The sequence below is a fragment of the Manihot esculenta genome, chromosome 11 (assembly GCF_001659605.2).
Source record: "Manihot esculenta cultivar AM560-2 chromosome 11, M.esculenta_v8, whole genome shotgun sequence".
NCBI classification, from domain to species: Eukaryota; Viridiplantae; Streptophyta; class Magnoliopsida; order Malpighiales; family Euphorbiaceae; genus Manihot; species Manihot esculenta.
The window spans coordinates 28,448,764-28,465,249 of record NC_035171.2 but is presented as its reverse complement, the minus strand read 5'-3'; the positions used below and the strand labels follow the sequence as shown (position 1 = coordinate 28,465,249).

The 16,486-nt window shown below is 42.0% G+C and overlaps 2 protein-coding genes across 2 annotated transcripts; one reads left to right on the top strand and one right to left on the bottom strand.

The window, feature by feature from the left end:
* The first annotated feature begins 63 nt into the window (after positions 1–63).
* On the top strand, positions 64–11,720 carry LOC110607885 (putative disease resistance RPP13-like protein 3). Its single transcript, XM_043961456.1, is given in 3 exon segments — positions 64–2,004; positions 8,014–8,608; positions 11,683–11,720. Coding segments are annotated over 3 exon segments (2,409 nt in total). The 5' UTR covers positions 64–228.
* Positions 11,721–12,008: 288 nt separating this feature from the next.
* LOC122725036 (cell surface glycoprotein 1-like) lies at positions 12,009–13,054 on the bottom strand. Its single transcript, XM_043961455.1, has 2 exons — positions 12,271–13,054; positions 12,009–12,034 (listed from the first exon to the last, which is right to left on the bottom strand). The coding sequence occupies exons 1-2, from the start codon at positions 13,052–13,054 to the stop codon at positions 12,009–12,011; spliced, it is 810 nt and encodes a 269-aa protein (XP_043817390.1).
* Positions 13,055–16,486: the final 3,432 nt, after the last annotated feature.

Below are 16,486 nucleotides of genomic sequence, written 5' to 3'. Positions count from 1 at the left end.
TTTTTTTTTTTTCAATTTATAAGGGTATTATAGTAATTAAGAACGGCATTCCAGAAAGCAACTCCACTTAGTCAACCAGAAAGCTACTCGCGAATAAAGAAATGCTCCTTGTGAATAAAGAAGAAGGAGAAGGAGCTATCTGTTTTTTCAGAACTAGCACAAGCATTGAGGAAACCGATTGTGAGAAAAATTGAAGAAGAAGAAGAAGCATCAAAGAAACCAGCGCAAATGGCGAGAAAAATCGTATCGTCTGTGTTGGGAAAAATTTCCAATCTTCTTATCCAAGAGTCAGATTCACTGCTTGGAGTAGAAGATCAAATTCAATGCATTGAAACCCAATTGAGAAAGGATGCTGATATGTCTGTTAATTTTTCTGATAAGAAGGCTTTCAAAGAAACAGTTTACGATCTTGAAGATGTGATTGATCAGTTAATTATCAAATCAGCCCAGAGAAGAATCAGATATGCTTGCATTCGCTCTGTTATGGCTTTCGTTCATCTGCCAATGTCTTTATTTTATATTTTGGCTCTTGTTGATTTGCTAGATTGTTACAGGCTTCGTGAGAAACTAGAAAAGATTAAGATTACAATTTCCCCGCGTTATCGTCCAGTTATGCAGTCTGGTTACTGGCACAAGTCCTTTGGCATATACGAAGTGGGCATTGGCTACTCTGTAATTTCTCCTGTTATGGGTTTGTTTGAGGCCTTAGCCACTCAGCAGGAGCTTCGTCCTGATGTGCGACGGCAAGCCAGGAGATTAAGAGACGAATTCAGGTCTTTGCACGACTTTCTAAAATATGTTGAACAATCAAAAGAATTAAGTGAAGCAGGAATGGCTTGGATGGAGGAACTCTGCGATGTTTGTCGCTCAGCTGAGAATGTTGTTGGTTTCTTCATGCAACAGATGAAGAACGGGAGGAGAGGACCTTTCCAAAACTTGGTCTGGGCTCCCCGGCATGTCATTTCCCAGCATAAGCTTTTCCGGCAGATGGCCCGGATTAATGATAAGATCCGTCATCTTTCTGGTAGAAGACATAAAGCTATTGCAATGTTAAGGAGTGACAATTTTAAAAGCTTATATCAAAAGAGAAAGCCACATCCTCTTGATGCTGATCAACTTGATATAGTTAGCTTCCATGAGGATGTAGATGCAGTTACGGCACAGCTGCTGAAAGATGATCCTCGCTGCATCACCATTTCAATTGTGGGGGTCCGAGGCGTTGGAAAGACAAGCCTTGCAAAGTTAATCTATGAAAGCCAGACTATTGTAGACCATTTCCCTCGTCGTATCTGGGTGTCTAATGTATGTCAATTGTGGCAGGTAGTGAATGATTTCTTCTTGGATGAGAAGCATCTCATAGTTGTTGATGACTTGTGTTTAAAGGAAGCTGGCAATCCAATAGAATTCTTGAGAAACATGGGAAGAGTCTTCAATGACATATCAAATGGAACAAGACTACTTGTCACAGTTTCCAATTTGAGGAAAGCTCCACCAGTTACTGAAACTAGTTTAACTTACAGCCTGCATCTTCGAAGCCACGACGAGAGCTGGGCGCTGTTCACGCACACTTTGAAGGTAAACATCTGCCGAGAGATGGAGAATCTTAAGGGACACATCATAAGAAAATGTGGGGGGCTGCCATGGGTAATTGTGGAACTAAGTGAACTACTATCACAAAAAGATGCAACTCTAAAGGAGTGGTCAAAAGTACTTGACCACTTAAATCAAGATCAAGAGCCCTGGTTAGAAATCCTAGATGAGATTAACAAGCATTTACCTTTGCATTTGAGAAGATGTCTCTTTTATTTTGGATTATTTCCAGCAGGCTTTAAGATCCCTGCAAGAAGATTGATTGCCTTGTGGGTTGCTGAGGGTTTGGGGTGCCAACAGAGTAACGAACAATCCCCTGAATATGTTGCAGAGGCATGCTTGATAGAGTTAATGAACTATAATATGGTTCAGGTGACAGAAAAGAAACTTAATGGGAAAGTTAAGTGACTCGCGGTTGTCGAAGCCGGTCAAAAATAACCTCTTTGGTTACCTACAATTTACAACTGCAGATAGTGGTGAAGGATCGAATCCACAGAGAATTGATTACCTATTTATTTTTCTCAACAAGACCAATAAAATAAATTGAAACAATGAAATAAACAAAAAATGAGATAAACTGAAAGAGTAATAAAAATAAATTGCAGTAAAAGTAAAATGGGGGGTTTGAGATTGATTTGATTAACAAGCTACTAAAAGCAATTAAAATAAGCGAATTAATAAAATAAAAGAGAAATAAATAATAAGAAAGCTCTAATTGAAGTATTGGATACACTTTAGTTGTTGGGGTTGATCACAGACACTTTATTCTTTTGGGTTTATTCAATAGATTAGTTTATGGAGATGGAAGACGCTTCTCACCACCATTATCTCTCCTTATGATTAAACCAATTAGGAAACGTCCTCTAATTAATTACTAATCAACAAATTGCCAAGGAACGTTCTTGGGCCTTAAGCATCAAAACAATTGTCAATTGCATTAAGAAATAGAGAGATTCAATCCTAGCTACCCAAACGTATGGAGATAACGCTAGATCATGCAATTTCCTTGGATTTTATCCCAAGTGTTTTCATTAAAGAATAATCCAAGCAATTACGGACTTAAATTATTCAAACTAACAAATAATTATTTTACAATAAAAAATCAACGTAGATTTCAATAACAAAATAATATGAGAATTAAATATGAAATTGCATGAATATTGAATCCCCAAAATTAAACAATATTTGATCAAATCTCACAACCCATTAAATAACTAAAGTTTCAACCAATATTCAACTAGATGGAAAATCAGCCACTCATTGACTGAATTGAAAACAGAAAAATAAAATAAAAAAAAGAAAAAGAAAAGAAAAAGAACCCGAAGGCGGTGGAGCTTGCGGAATTGCCGAATGGAAGAGATTGTTGTTTTTGATCGGCCACTGGAAGCTCTATTTATAAGTGCAGAGGAGCGCTCTATTTAGGAAAATTGCTGGCCTGGGAGTGGATCGAGTGTGCGAGTGTCCACGTGAAGAAATGGCAAGGTGGCGCTGGTGGTTCACGTGAAGGAATGGTCCACGCGTATGAGCTTGCAAGAGTGGACTGGCGGGTCCACGCGAATTGGGCCGTCCAATGGCGTGAGGCGTGAGCTCGCCCACGTGAGGAAGAAATTGCAGGGCATGTGAAGGAGTTTGCAGTGGCGGGGCCCATGTGATGTTGAAGTGCGGTCCACAGTCCATGTGTTTTGGACGGTCCGTGCACTGTGAACGTGCGGGCTATTTGCAATTGAATGGTGAGGCGTGAGTGAGGGCCATGTGCTGGTCCTTGGACCATTGTGCATGAATGCTGAAGGTGGGCCACATGCGCGCGCTTGTTGAAGTGAATGGTGGAGCGCCTTGGCGAGCCCGCGTGAAGTGGGTTTGTGCAGATTGGGCCGTCCGCGTCCATTGTGCGAATTGGCGTGAGTGTTGGGCGCTTCCATAGTAAAAATGGGCTGTCCATAATTGCCTGTGAATGTGGTCCACATGAATTGCTTGTTTCTTTGCAAGAATGGGCTGTCATGTGCGGGCCCAATTATTTCTTGGCTCCAAATAAGGCAGTTTTAGGGGGATTTTCTCCAAATTGTCCTTTTATACCATTTTCTGCAAAATAATATTAAAAGCAATAAATTAAGCAGAAATCATATAAATATTTATCAATAATATTAATATAAAATGGACTAAATTATGCTCTATCAAATACCCCCACACTTAGCCTTTTGCTTGTCCTCAAGCAAATAAACACAGTCAAACAAGCTTTCTCACTCTAGATCCTTATTTCCATTTAAGCTCTTACTCTAGATACCTATTTTGAAGCATTGCAGTGAAGAATATATGCATGAAGATTACTTACCTCCTTTCCTCGTTTCTCTTTGCTTACCATGGCTAGGATTTGTTTTCCTCAAGAGAGACCATACATGCACATTATTTGTTAAGACTTTTTCCAGCTTTTGGTGTGACTTGCCCTTACCTTGAAGTACTTTATTCAGGCTTTTGCACTTTAGATCTTGGAAAGGTCACCAACCTATTTTTGATGTAACACTTTTTGATATTTCAGTTGGTCACCTATCCAAGTGGCCACTAGCTCTGTTCATAGTCTTTCGACCATTGGAACAATATTAGATTTGTGCTTTTGAGGTCTTTGCCTTTGCTGAATTTTCTTTCTCTCAATGATTTTGGCAAATCAACACCAATTGCTAAATCAAGTCACATTAAGTTCATTCACACAATTTTCAACTTATTCTCATCAATTGAGGGTCATCAATATATTTTTCACCATGGCAAACTCAAAGATTCAATTCAAAAGGCAATTCTCAAACATGAATATAACTCACTGCAATCGATTCAACATAAGTTTAAAAAGTTATCACATTAATGGGGTCATGGAAAGAAAAGTTCATTCAACATAGTTCATCAGTTTGAGTAGAGCAAAACAAAAAGAAGAAAATGGTTGTGGTTGCGTGTGTTTTATTGAAAGCATAAAAATAACAAAAATGAAAAATTTTTCCTAATGCAAGCAAACTAAAGATAAACTTAAAAGTAAAAATTCAGAGATATGCACCCCCACACCTAAATCATGCATTGTCCTCAATGTATAAGAAACATAAAAGAACAAAGGAAACTGAGTACTCCCCTGGGTGTGGTGTGCATGGCGATCCACTTGATCAAGACTCAAGTAATTGGGGAAGGGAAAAGAGTCCCAACTGCATTGAGCAAAAAGTGTAGCACCCCTTTTGATTTTGTCATAGCCCATCCTACTTTTTCCATGTACTCATGAAGTAACATAATTAGCTTCTCCTCTTTCAGATGAGGTGTGCCTCTAGCCCTTATGTTTGTATTTTTGAGATGATTGGGAAGAACTTTGAACTCCAATTCATGTTTCTCTATGGCTAGCTGCAATTTAGTACTGAATTCAGGCAAAATAAACTCTACCTTATCCGGAGGTTTGGGAAGACATTGATCTGCATGCTCCTTTGGTTTGGGCCATTGGACTACCATTTGTTCCTCCTGGGCATGGACTGTTTGCATTGGAAGGATGAAAGGAGTTTCAGCTTCCTCCTTCTGCATAGGACCTAACTGAGGTGGAAGACTGATTTGTGTTGGAAGCTGAAAGGACGCGCCTGAGAGAATTTCAGGTACTCCTTCTTGCGTAAGATTGATCTGCAATGGAAGAATGAAAGGAGTTTCATGCGATGGAAGCTGAAGAGGTGCAACTAGAAGAGTTGCAGGGCTGTCCTGCGGTCCAAGCTGAGGTGGTTCAGTTGGAGTTCCTTCTGACTGCGCAAGATTGATCTGAAGAGGTGTGATTAGCTCTCCTTTGTTCTGTGCGTGTTCGCAGTCCACCTGTTGGATGTAATAGTTAGTTTCTTTCAGTTCTGGCTCTTTCTGGGTTTCTTCCCTGCAAAGATCATCATTTAGTATATCATCTTGAAAAACATTTTCACTAAAAGAATCAATGATATCTAAATTATCAACAGGTTCTGTTTGATCAGTTGGTTTGGACAAACAGTATTCTGGTTGTGCCTCTTCAGCAGCTTGTTCTTGTACTTGTGAACTTTCATCATCATCCCATACATCTTGAAGCTCTTCCTCTCTTCTTAACATGATCGCATTTAATGAGGTGGCCATTTGATCCATCTGCTGTTGTATCATTTGCAAAGTCTTTGCCAACTCACTAATGGCGAGGTCTGAACTTGGAGGTTCTGGTTGGGCTTGATATTCTTGATAATCCTGGTAGTAGTTAGCCTCAGCATAGCCATAGTTTGGCTGGTCTCCCCAATATGGATTGTATGTGTCAGGGTAGGGATCATGCCTCGGCTGTTCATAGTATCTTCCAAACGCATGTGCTTGTTGGTCATCCTCATAAAGTGTAGGGCATTCAAAAGCTAGATGTCCCACATATGCACATATCCTACATGGCTGAGATAGCTCAAGTCGTCGAGCCCGTAGTTCTAAGACGTAGGTTTTCACACTTGAGGCTAGGTTAGGAATTTGAGAAGAAAGATTAGATGTACTTACCTCATCCATGATTCAGATCTGCGATGGAAGCTTTTTGTGCTCAAATTTTTTTTTTTTTTTTTTGGAATCTTAAGGAAGAATATCCTTGAGTGCAGATTTGGCCCTAAAAGAAAAATAAACAAGTTAGATCAACTCCCCGGCAACGGCGCCAATTTTTGACTCGCGGTTGTCGAAGCCGGTCAAAAATAACCTCCTTGGTTACCTACAATTTACAACTGCAGATAGTGGTGAAGGATCGAATCCACAGAGAATTGATTACCTATTTATTTTTCTCAACAAGACCAATAAAATAAATTGAAACAATGAGATAAACAAAAAATGAGATAAACTGAAAGAGTAATAAAAATAAATTGCAGTAAAAGTAAAATGGGGGTTTGAAATTGATTTGATTAACAAGCTACTAAAAGCAATTAAAATAAGCGAACTAATAAAATAAAAGAGAAATAAATAATAAGAAAGCTCTAGTTGAAGTATTGGATCCACTTTAGTTGTTGGGGTTGATCACAGACACTTTATTCTTTTGGGTTTATTCAATAGATTAGTTTATGGAGATGGAAGACGCTTCTCACCACCATTATCTCTCCTTATGATTAAACCAATTAGGGAACGTCCTCTAATTAATTAGTAATCAACAAATTGCCAAGGAACGTCCTTGGGCCTTAGGCATCAAAACAATTGTCAATTGCATTAAGAAATAGAGAGATCCAATCCTAGCTACCCAAACGTATGGAGATAACGCTAGATCATGCAATTTCCTTGGGTTTTATCCCAAGTGTTCTCATGTAAGAATAATCCAAGCAATTACGGACTTAAATTATTCAAACTAACAAATAATTATTTTGCAATAAAAAATCAACGTAGATTTCAATAACAAAATAATATGAGAATTAAATATGAAATTGCATGAATATTGAATCCCCAAAATTAAACAATATTTGATCAAGTCTCACAACCCATTAAATAACTAAAGTTTCAACCAATATTCAACTAGATGGAAAATCAGCCACTCATTGACTGAATTGAAAACAGAAAAATAAAATAAAAAAAAGAAAAAGAAAAGAAAAAGAACCCGAAGGCGGTGGAGCTTGCGGAATTGCCGAATGGAAGAGATTGTTGTTTTTGATCGGCCACTGGAAGCTCTATTTATAAGTGCAGAGGAGCGCTCTATTTAGGAAAATTGCTGGCCTGGGAGTGGATCGAGTGTGCGAGTGTCCACGTGAAGAAATGGCAAGGTGGCGCTGGTGGTTCACGTGAAGGAATGGTCCACGCGTATGAGCTTGCAAGAGTGGACTGGCGGGTCCACGCGAATTGGGCCGTCCAATGGCGTGAGGCGTGAGCTCGCCCACGTGAGGAAGAAATTGCAGGGCATGTGAAGGAGTTTGCAGTGGCGGGGCCCATGTGATGTTGAAGTGCGGTCCACGGTCCATGTGTTTTGGACGGTCCGTGCACTGTGAACGTGCGGGCTATTTGCAATTGAATGGTGAGGCGTGAGTGAGGGCCATGTGCTGGTCCTTGGACCATTGTGCATGAATGCTGAAGGTGGGCCACATGCGCGCGCTTGTTGAAGTGAATGGTGGAGCGCCTTGGCGAGCCCGCGTGAAGTGGGTTTGTGCAGATTGGGCCGTCCGCGTCCATTGTGCGAATTGGCGTGAGTGTTGGGCGCTTCCATAGTAAAAATGGGCTGTCCATAATTGCCTGTGAATGTGGTCCACATGAATTGCTTGTTTCTTTGCAAGAATGGGCTGTCATGTGCGGGCCCAATTATTTCTTGGCTCCAAATAAGGCAGTTTTAGGGGGATTTTCTCCAAATTGTCCTTTTACACCATTTTCTGTAAAATAATATTAAAAGCAATAAATTAAGCAGAAATCATATAAATATTTATCAATAATATTAATATAAAATGGACTAAATTATACTCTATCATTAAGACATGTTGCCTACCTGAAGCTCTGCTAGTACACTGGTTCTCAAAAGCCAAGGAAGCTAATTTTCTTCAAGGTCACTCTGACGTTTCCAACTCCAACATAGGTGTAATACGCCGTCTTGCTGACCATCTTCAGCAGAGTGATGCCATCTTTGATGATATTCATGGTTACAGCAATGCTTCCTTGTACTCTCGCTACAGAGATGTGGTCTCCTTTTTATCTTTTGATACACGAGAAGGAAGCAGACCTGGAGAAGATATAGGGAACTTTCTTGATAGATCCATCTCAAGCAACTGCTTCCGGTTCCTCTGGGTGTTGGATCTGGAAAATGTATACAAGCCAAAACTGCCCAAGGCAGTGGGTCAATTGACTTGTTTGAGGTATTTTGGCTTGAGATCAACATACCTGGAGATGCTTACTGTGTCCATCAACAAATTGCTGAACCTTCAAACACTGGACTTAAAGCGCACTTTCATCGACACTCTTCCCAGTTCAATATGGAAGATGCAAAAGCTAAGGCATTTGTTTCTTGATGAGAGTTTCCATAATGCTTTGCGTGGACAAGAAGACAGCTCTCTCGTGGACCTTCTGATAAGCGGTTGTCGAAGCCGTCAAAAATAAACCTATTAAACAATCAACAATAAACTTGTAGATAGTGGCAATAGGGTCGAACCACAGGGAATTGACACCAATGATTTTCCTAATAATGACTAGGTCAAGTAAATAACAAGTAATTAAAAGAGGGGGGTTTTGATTTGATGATTAAAATTAAATAGCAAAAGAAAGCAATAATTTAAATAGATAAGAATTTCAATGAGAAAGAGATTCTAGCTGAAGTGTGAGTCTAATTCAGTTTGTTCAGAATTGATCATTGATTATTAAAGACTCCTATTTGATTTCAATAAATCAGTTTTGGTTGTGGAAGACGCTTCTCACAATCCAAATTCTTCCTTAGTTCTAGTTTGATTAGGAAACGTTCGCTAATCAAACACTAATCAACAAGTTGCCAAGGAACGTCCTTGGGGCATTGTAGCATCGAACAACTGTTAACTGCATTAAGACTTAGAAAAACCCAATTCTATCCTTGCCAACCGCGTGGTCAAGTTTAGATTATGCAACTTGATTAAATGTGTATTTGAACAACCTAAGCAATTACGGACCTAAATCATTCAAACAATATTACTTAAGCAATTTAAAAGCAATGGGCCCTTATTGATTCTAAAAGCAAAGTAATAATTATGGAAAAGATCAGTTTGCATAAATATTGAAACAAACAAGAGTTCAACAATGGAGTATTAAACCTCCCAATTCATCACAAATCTGAATATTCTCAACTTCAACTAGAAAATAAGGAAATTAGCCACTCATGGTGGACTAAATACACAAAAGATGGAAAAGAAAAGAAAATAGAGGAGCTGCAGAATTTCTGGCGTGAGGAAGAGGAAGCCCAATAGCTGATCAGAAGATGCCCTGCTGGTTTTGGAGGTTCTCCTTTTATAGCTTGAAGAATTCTCTCCAACTAGGGTTTTGGAATCCCTCTTTGATTTGGTGTTTGACTCCTCTATGGATGTAGATTTGGATTGCAATTGGATTTCCTTGGATGAGAGACTCTTTCGTGGCTCTTGGTTTTGTGTTGGAGGTGATTGGATTGGATTTGAACTTCTAAAAATTCGGATTTCTGTTTTTTGTCCATTTTCCCGCTCTGCTGTAAGTTTCTGCTGTCCAAGTGATTTGCCCGGTGATTTGAGCGAGCAGTGGGCAAATCACTGGGCAAATCACTGCCTCTGTGAGTCAGTCCTCTATGTCTCTGCGAGTGATTTGGCCAGTGATCTTCGAGTGTCTGGGGCAAATCACTTGGCAAATCACTGCTGCCTGTTGCCTCCGGGTTTCTGCTTTAGCTTGATCTGGGCAGTGATTGGAGCAGATATCTGGTGATCTTGGGCAAATCACTGGGCAAATCATCCTTTTGTGAATTTTCTGCACTTTTTCTTCCATTTTTCAATTTCTTCTTTTTCTGTAAAAACAAGATAAAAACTATAAATTAAACTGAAAAATGTGTAAATAAGCAATAATAATTATGATAAAAATGTGGCTAAATTATGCTTGATCAAATACCCCCACACCTAGCTTTTTGCTTGTCCTCAAGCAACAAATAACTTAGCCAATCAAGTCCCCTTTTTCCTTAGAGCCAAAGTACCATTTAATCAGCCCCCCTAGACTCCTAATCTGAATTATCACAGTATAGAGTACATGCACTAAGGTCATCCTCTCCTTTCCTTGTTTCCTTTCACCTACCATGGTCAAGAGAAAGGTTTTTGAATCAATTATGCTTAATCCTTTATGTTAGTTTTAATGCAACCCCTAGGAGTGACTTGCCCCTTTTCTCTTCTCTATTTCTTTTTATTTTTGTTTTTATTTTCATCAGCACTTATTCTTATCCTTGCCTGAAAAAGTCACTAACTTTTTTACGCGATTGTGTACATGGGTGATACACCCCCGGTTACTCAGTTAGTCACTTGTTCAAGTGGCTACTCGCTCTGTTCATAGTCTAGACCATCGAAACTTATTTGCTTGAAAAAGTTACTGACCTTTTTACGCGATTGTGTACATGGGTGATACACCCCCGGTTACTTAGTCAGATACTTCTCCAAGTGGCTATTAGGCTCAGTTCATAGTCTTAGACCATTGGAACAAGTTTGTGATTAGTGCTTTGTGCTGGTTTTTCATGATAATTTGGGCAAATCAGCTCATAGGGAGTTACACTAACTTTGTGTTTGCATGTATTTGTATTTTTATTTCCCTTGACCTTAGCAAATTTAAGGATTCAATTCAAGAGAAAAACTCCCTAAGTGAAGGTAACATACTGTGAATGATTCAATTGAGGCTTAAAGGGGTGGCAAATTAATGGGGTCATGAGATAAGGGTACTCTTTCAACCTTGTTATCTATGTTGAGTAAAGCAATTAGCTACAAAATTCTGTGTGTGTGTGCTAGGAGTGTGAAAATATTCTGGTGTGTGTAAAAAGGGGTAAGAAATCAAAAAGATGGTGTGATCAGTGAATAAATACTCTCCAGTACCCCCACACCTATCCCACATATTGTCCTCAATGTGTGAATAAACATATAGAAAAATGAAGGAGAAAAGGGAAAGGTACTCCCTGGCCAGTGAGTGATTTGACCAGTGACTTGAACAAGTACTGGGCAAATCACTGGGCAAATTGCTATCTGTCACGGTGCTGGGGCAGAAAATGGTCCACCAGCAGGTCCAACAAGTGCTCCATCCTTTGCATTCGATCTTCAATCCTTCTGAGACGAGCCTCTACTGTCTGGTTGGGGGCTTCGTCTTCAGGTGGCTGAGGAGCATCCTGCTGGGCGGCTGCTGGAGGTGGCTCATTTGCTGGTTCCTGCCCTATTGCTTGTGTTGTCTCATCTGCAGGGGCTGCTGTAGTGGCTGGCTGCTGGGTGGTGATGCTTATGGTGGCTTTCTTCCTTCTGAAAACACGCTCATGGCGTGGCGTTACTGGACCTGCAGGTGCAATGGAAAAAACATCCCCCACCTTACAAAGCAACCCCATATCATCCAATGTGCGTAGGTCCAAGGGGGTTGTTTTGGGGGTGGGGGAAAGGTTAGTATATGCTGGGTGCAATAATTTGAGATTCACTGCAATGGCAGTGATCAAGGGGCCAAAAATCAGTGGCCTGTTATACTGAATGATGCTAGATAGTTGGGTGGCAACCCAGTATCCCAGATGTATTTTCCTATGTGTGTGCATACACCAAAGAATATATAACTCAGTTCTGGTCAGGATGTTGGAGGCATCCTTCCTCCCAGAAAATGTGTAAGCCAGGAATCTGTGGAGGTATTTCAGGCTGGGGTTCTTGAGGTAAAGGTCCTTGGACCTTGTTGGTGAGTAGGAGTCTGGTGGATTGTCACTTAATTCCAAGTACACAGAGCTTGGATCAAACTCAGCAGGGAAGTCCCAGGTGGACTGAGGGCATTCACTGCCTATGGCTATGCCGAATTCCTGCAGGGATAAGCGAAATCGCTTCCCCAATAATCTAAACCCAATAGTGCCAGGTGTGTGTATGTTGTGCATAGCAGGTTTATCAAAATAGAATGTGGTGAAGAACTCCTGTGTGAGTTCTAGGAAGGAGGGCATGCGTAGGAAGAAAAAGGTATCCTAGCCAATAGAAGAGATGAGAGAACGTACCTGGGAATGGAGTCTCAGTGCTCCAAGGGTGGCATGGTGGATATACTTACCTGGGTGATATGGTAGGGATGAAACTTTAAGCAGCCTGGTGCGCTCAGAAATTTTGTTGAATGTCAGTGATTTGACGATGTGATCTGGGTGTGTTGGCCTAGGCAAATCGCTGGGCAAATTGCTGGGCATATCACTTAGTGTGTCTGTGGGCACATCGCTAGGCACATCACTTGGTAAGTCCATGGGCGCATCGGTGGGCACATCGCTGGGCATAGCGCTTGGCACATTGCTGGGCACAGCGTTGGGCACATCGTTGGTGGAATCAGTTGGCGCATCAGTGGGCACATTAGCGGGCGCATCAACGCTTGGCATAGCGCTTGGCAGATCCGTGAGCGCATCAGTAGGCACATCAATTGTGGGAGCAGTAGGCAAATCGCTAGGCAAATCGCTGGCCATAGCGCTTGGCAAGTCCGTGGGCGCATCAGTGGGCACATCGCTTTCTTTATTTCCTGCGGGATGAATGGCAGGTTCTGGCTCTGGGTCTGATCTTGATGGCGACTGTGTTCTTGGCCGTTTCTGGCTGTAGCCGGAGGAAGTGGTGGCGTCAGGTAGCTTTTTGCCCGTAGGGTCTGCCGTCGGGGCTATGGTGGATGGTGGCGGCGGCGTTCTTTGCCGTTTCTTTTGCCGGCGATATGTCTGGGCGGCCGGTGAGTCGGTGCGTCCGGTCGCTGGTTCAGTAGCCGGTGGCGTTTCGGTGCTGGTGGTGGCTGGTGGAGGTGCGTCCCACGCTTCATCGTCACTGTCAGAAGGGATGGGTTTCGGCAGCCCTAGTTTCTTCCACATGAACGGTCCGCCGGTGGCCTTCATCTTAATTCGGACCATGGTGGTCTTGAGTTTGCCGGTGGGTGAGTGGTGGTCGGAGATGTAATACCCGGCTAGACTCCGGTATCGGAATTCCTACCGTCCGGTGGAATCTCGGATGTCGGGAACCTCTAGAAGGGGTAAAACCATGTTTTATGAAATGTTTTTAATATATTTTATGTTTTTAAACAAAAAGGAATTGAGTTTTTAATGAAAAGACCAAAGGAGGCTTTGCCAGGTTCGGCCGCCGAAAGTTAGGTTCGGCCGCCGAACATGGTGAGGTTTTGGGAGCGCTTTAGGCCTCCGAAAGCCTTGTTTGAAAGACTCAAGGTTCGGCCGCCGAACCTCATGTTCGGCCGCCGAACATGCATGAAATGTGGGGGCACGTTAGGCCGCCGAAAGGTGGCAGAACCAGCCCTATAAGAGACCCCGTGACCGAAACAGGCGAGGTTTTCTCTCCCATTTCGGCCGACGGTAAGCTTTAGCCCTCCTATGGTCATTTTAAGTGTTTTCCCTCAAATCCTTTAGATCTTAACAAGTTACATCTTGTTTTTGAAGAGTTTTAAAGTTTAAGCAAGTTTTGGAGCTTTGAGGTTCAAGAACTCGAATCTCCCCACCTTCGAGCTAGGATCGTTTCTCTCTCGATCTTCAAGAGGTAAGAGCCGATCTCTAGTTCTATTTGTGTTTTAAGTAAGTTTTGAGTAGATTTATGGGGTAGAAATGCATGAGTAGGCTTGTGGAAGTTTATGTTATGTTTATGAGTTTGATGTGCATGTTTATGTGCAATGTGGCTTGCTTGTGTGTTGTAGTTGGGGTTTAAGCTTGTTGGAGACCCCTAGGAGCTTGTATGCTTGAGTATGCTTGTTGTAGAATAGGTTTATGCATGATTGGTTGTGTAGGGGGTTGTTTTGGGCATGGAGAACCAAGTTTCTGCCCTTTGGCAGAAACCAGGTTCGGCAGCCGAAGGTACTTTCGGCCGCCGAACCAGCTTGGGAGGCAGCTTTAGGCTGCCGAAGCTTGCCCCCGAAAGTTGGAGTTTCGGCTCTGTCTGGGAGTTTCGGCCGCCGAAGGTGCCGCCGAACCTGCCTGACTTTCGGCTTTGGAGGGACTTTCGGCCGCCGAAGGTGCCGCCGAAAGTGCCCTTCCCAGCCTTTCCTTGCATGTTCTCTAGGATTGTTTTAAGGTGTTTCTAGGAGGTTTTTGGGGGTATGTTTAGAGTTATGTTCTTATTGTTTGGTGCCTCATTTGAGTCCACCTGTGTAGGTTCGGACCCGAGGACCCGAGACCCCCGGTTGTGAGATAGTCTTTCAGAGTCCGTCGTTAAAGCTTCGGTCACCAGGTGAGTGGGATTATTTCCCTAAGTTTTTAAGTAATGAATAAATGAACAAATGAATGAATCTGATAGCATACTCATGCATCATTAATGCCATGCGATGTTTCAGGATGTTTGCATTAGAAATTCACGAATATGTTGCATTGCATAATTTGATGTTGATGTGGATGGTTATTGGGTGATCCATAGTCCTCTAATGTTATGTTATGATGATATGTTATGGAAGACCAGTGAGGCCCATTCTACGCCCCTGGCACTATGTAAGAGAAAGACCAGCGAGGCCCATTCTACGCCCCTGGCACTTTGGATTGTTATGTTATGTATGTTATGTAAGAGAAAGACCAGCGAGGCCCATTCTACGCCCCTGGCACTTGGAAATGTGAGGACTAATGGTGACAATACCATCCTTGATGTGATTAAATGTGATGTGTTGCATTTCATGAAAGCATGTAAAGTAAAAGTTATGTTATTTAATGTTATTAATAAAATGAATAATAATATACCTAAAAAGTGTGGAATTAAAGCAAATGTTAATAATAATAAAATGGAGAATAAAATACCTAAAAATGGAGGAATTAATATCATGTTTTTACTTTTGCTCACTGGGCTTTTTAGCTCACCCCTCTCCCCTAACCCCAGTCTTGCAGGTGCAGAGTAGATAGAGAAGTCAGCAAGAGTAAGAGAAGTTTATGTAATAGCATAGCTGTGGACATGGTTTATTCATAATGTAAAAGTATGTTATGTAATGTAATGTAAGTTTTATAGTGTGCTTGACTAGAGTCTGTTGTAATCCCTTAAATACATGAGATAAATGTTTTATGATGTTTATGTAACCCAAGCCTGCTATATGTTATGCACCCCATTGGAGTATTTGTTGAGGACTCCAATGAGGGGTTTATGTTATGTTTATGCATGCACAGGCTGAACTGGGTAAAGAAATGTTTGAATGAAAGAAAAGTTTTAATTTTTATGTATGTTTTGGTTCATGTATGGGATTGAACAGGTTCACAGGATGTATGTTTGGCTTGCTACGGGTTCTGGCGGCCTTAAGCCGACCTGAATCCTAGCGCCGGTAGCGGTCCGGTTTCCGGGTCGTTACAGAATGGTATCAGAGCCCTAGGTTCATATGGTCGGACCTAGAGTGTCGGGCTCATAGATGTTATAGAAAGGTCAAGCACAATAGGAAATCATGTCCACTAGGATAGGATGTAGAGTCCTGTCTAGAATGCAAGTTTGTATGCCATGAGATATGCTATGACTATGATGTGTATATGATGTGGGTTCATGTGTTTCCACATGAACCATTTGATGCTAATGTTTTGTTATCTGTGCTGTTTTTCAGTAAACAGAATGCGAGGAACTCGTCGATCAGCTAGATTGACTAGAGTACCACCGGAGGATGAGGGCACGAGCGCCCGTCCTCCAGCATTGCCAAGGGCAATGTCAAGCAGGTCCAACAGGGACAGAACAGTGAGGAACCCTAGAAGGTCCTTGGATCTGGGTAGAAGCAGATCAGTAAGGGGTACAGTTCAAGAAAGGATGTCAGTTGATGAAGAAGTAGAGATGGATGTGGATCAGAGGAGGGATGGTAACCTTGGTGTAAACATGCCAGAAGAGGGCATGGGTGAGTCACAGGGAGGCACTCAGGCCTCGGGGTTTGTTCTACCACCCCAGTACCCACCTTTTTCACCATACCCCGGGTATTCGATGGGAAGTACATCGGATTACCCCAGTTTTAATCCTTACCCTTCTCACATGCCATACCCGCCTTTCTACCCACAGTATCCACAGTACCCTATGTACCCACCTCCATCCTTCCATCCAGGCACAGCAAACCCTATCCCAGGGGATGTCGCACCACCACCACAAGCGGAACCCACAGTTTCAGAAACCCAAAGACCTCAACCTACCTCATCTGGAGGGAGCAAGGCCAAGATGACCGACTATATGAAGTTGGGTGCTCCCCAGTTTGATACAGGTGATGATCCGTTTGTGTACCTGGAGAAGGTCAAAACAATTACAGATGAGATAGGTGCTGATGACAGCAGAGCCATTCAGATGGCTGGTTTCACCCTGAAATG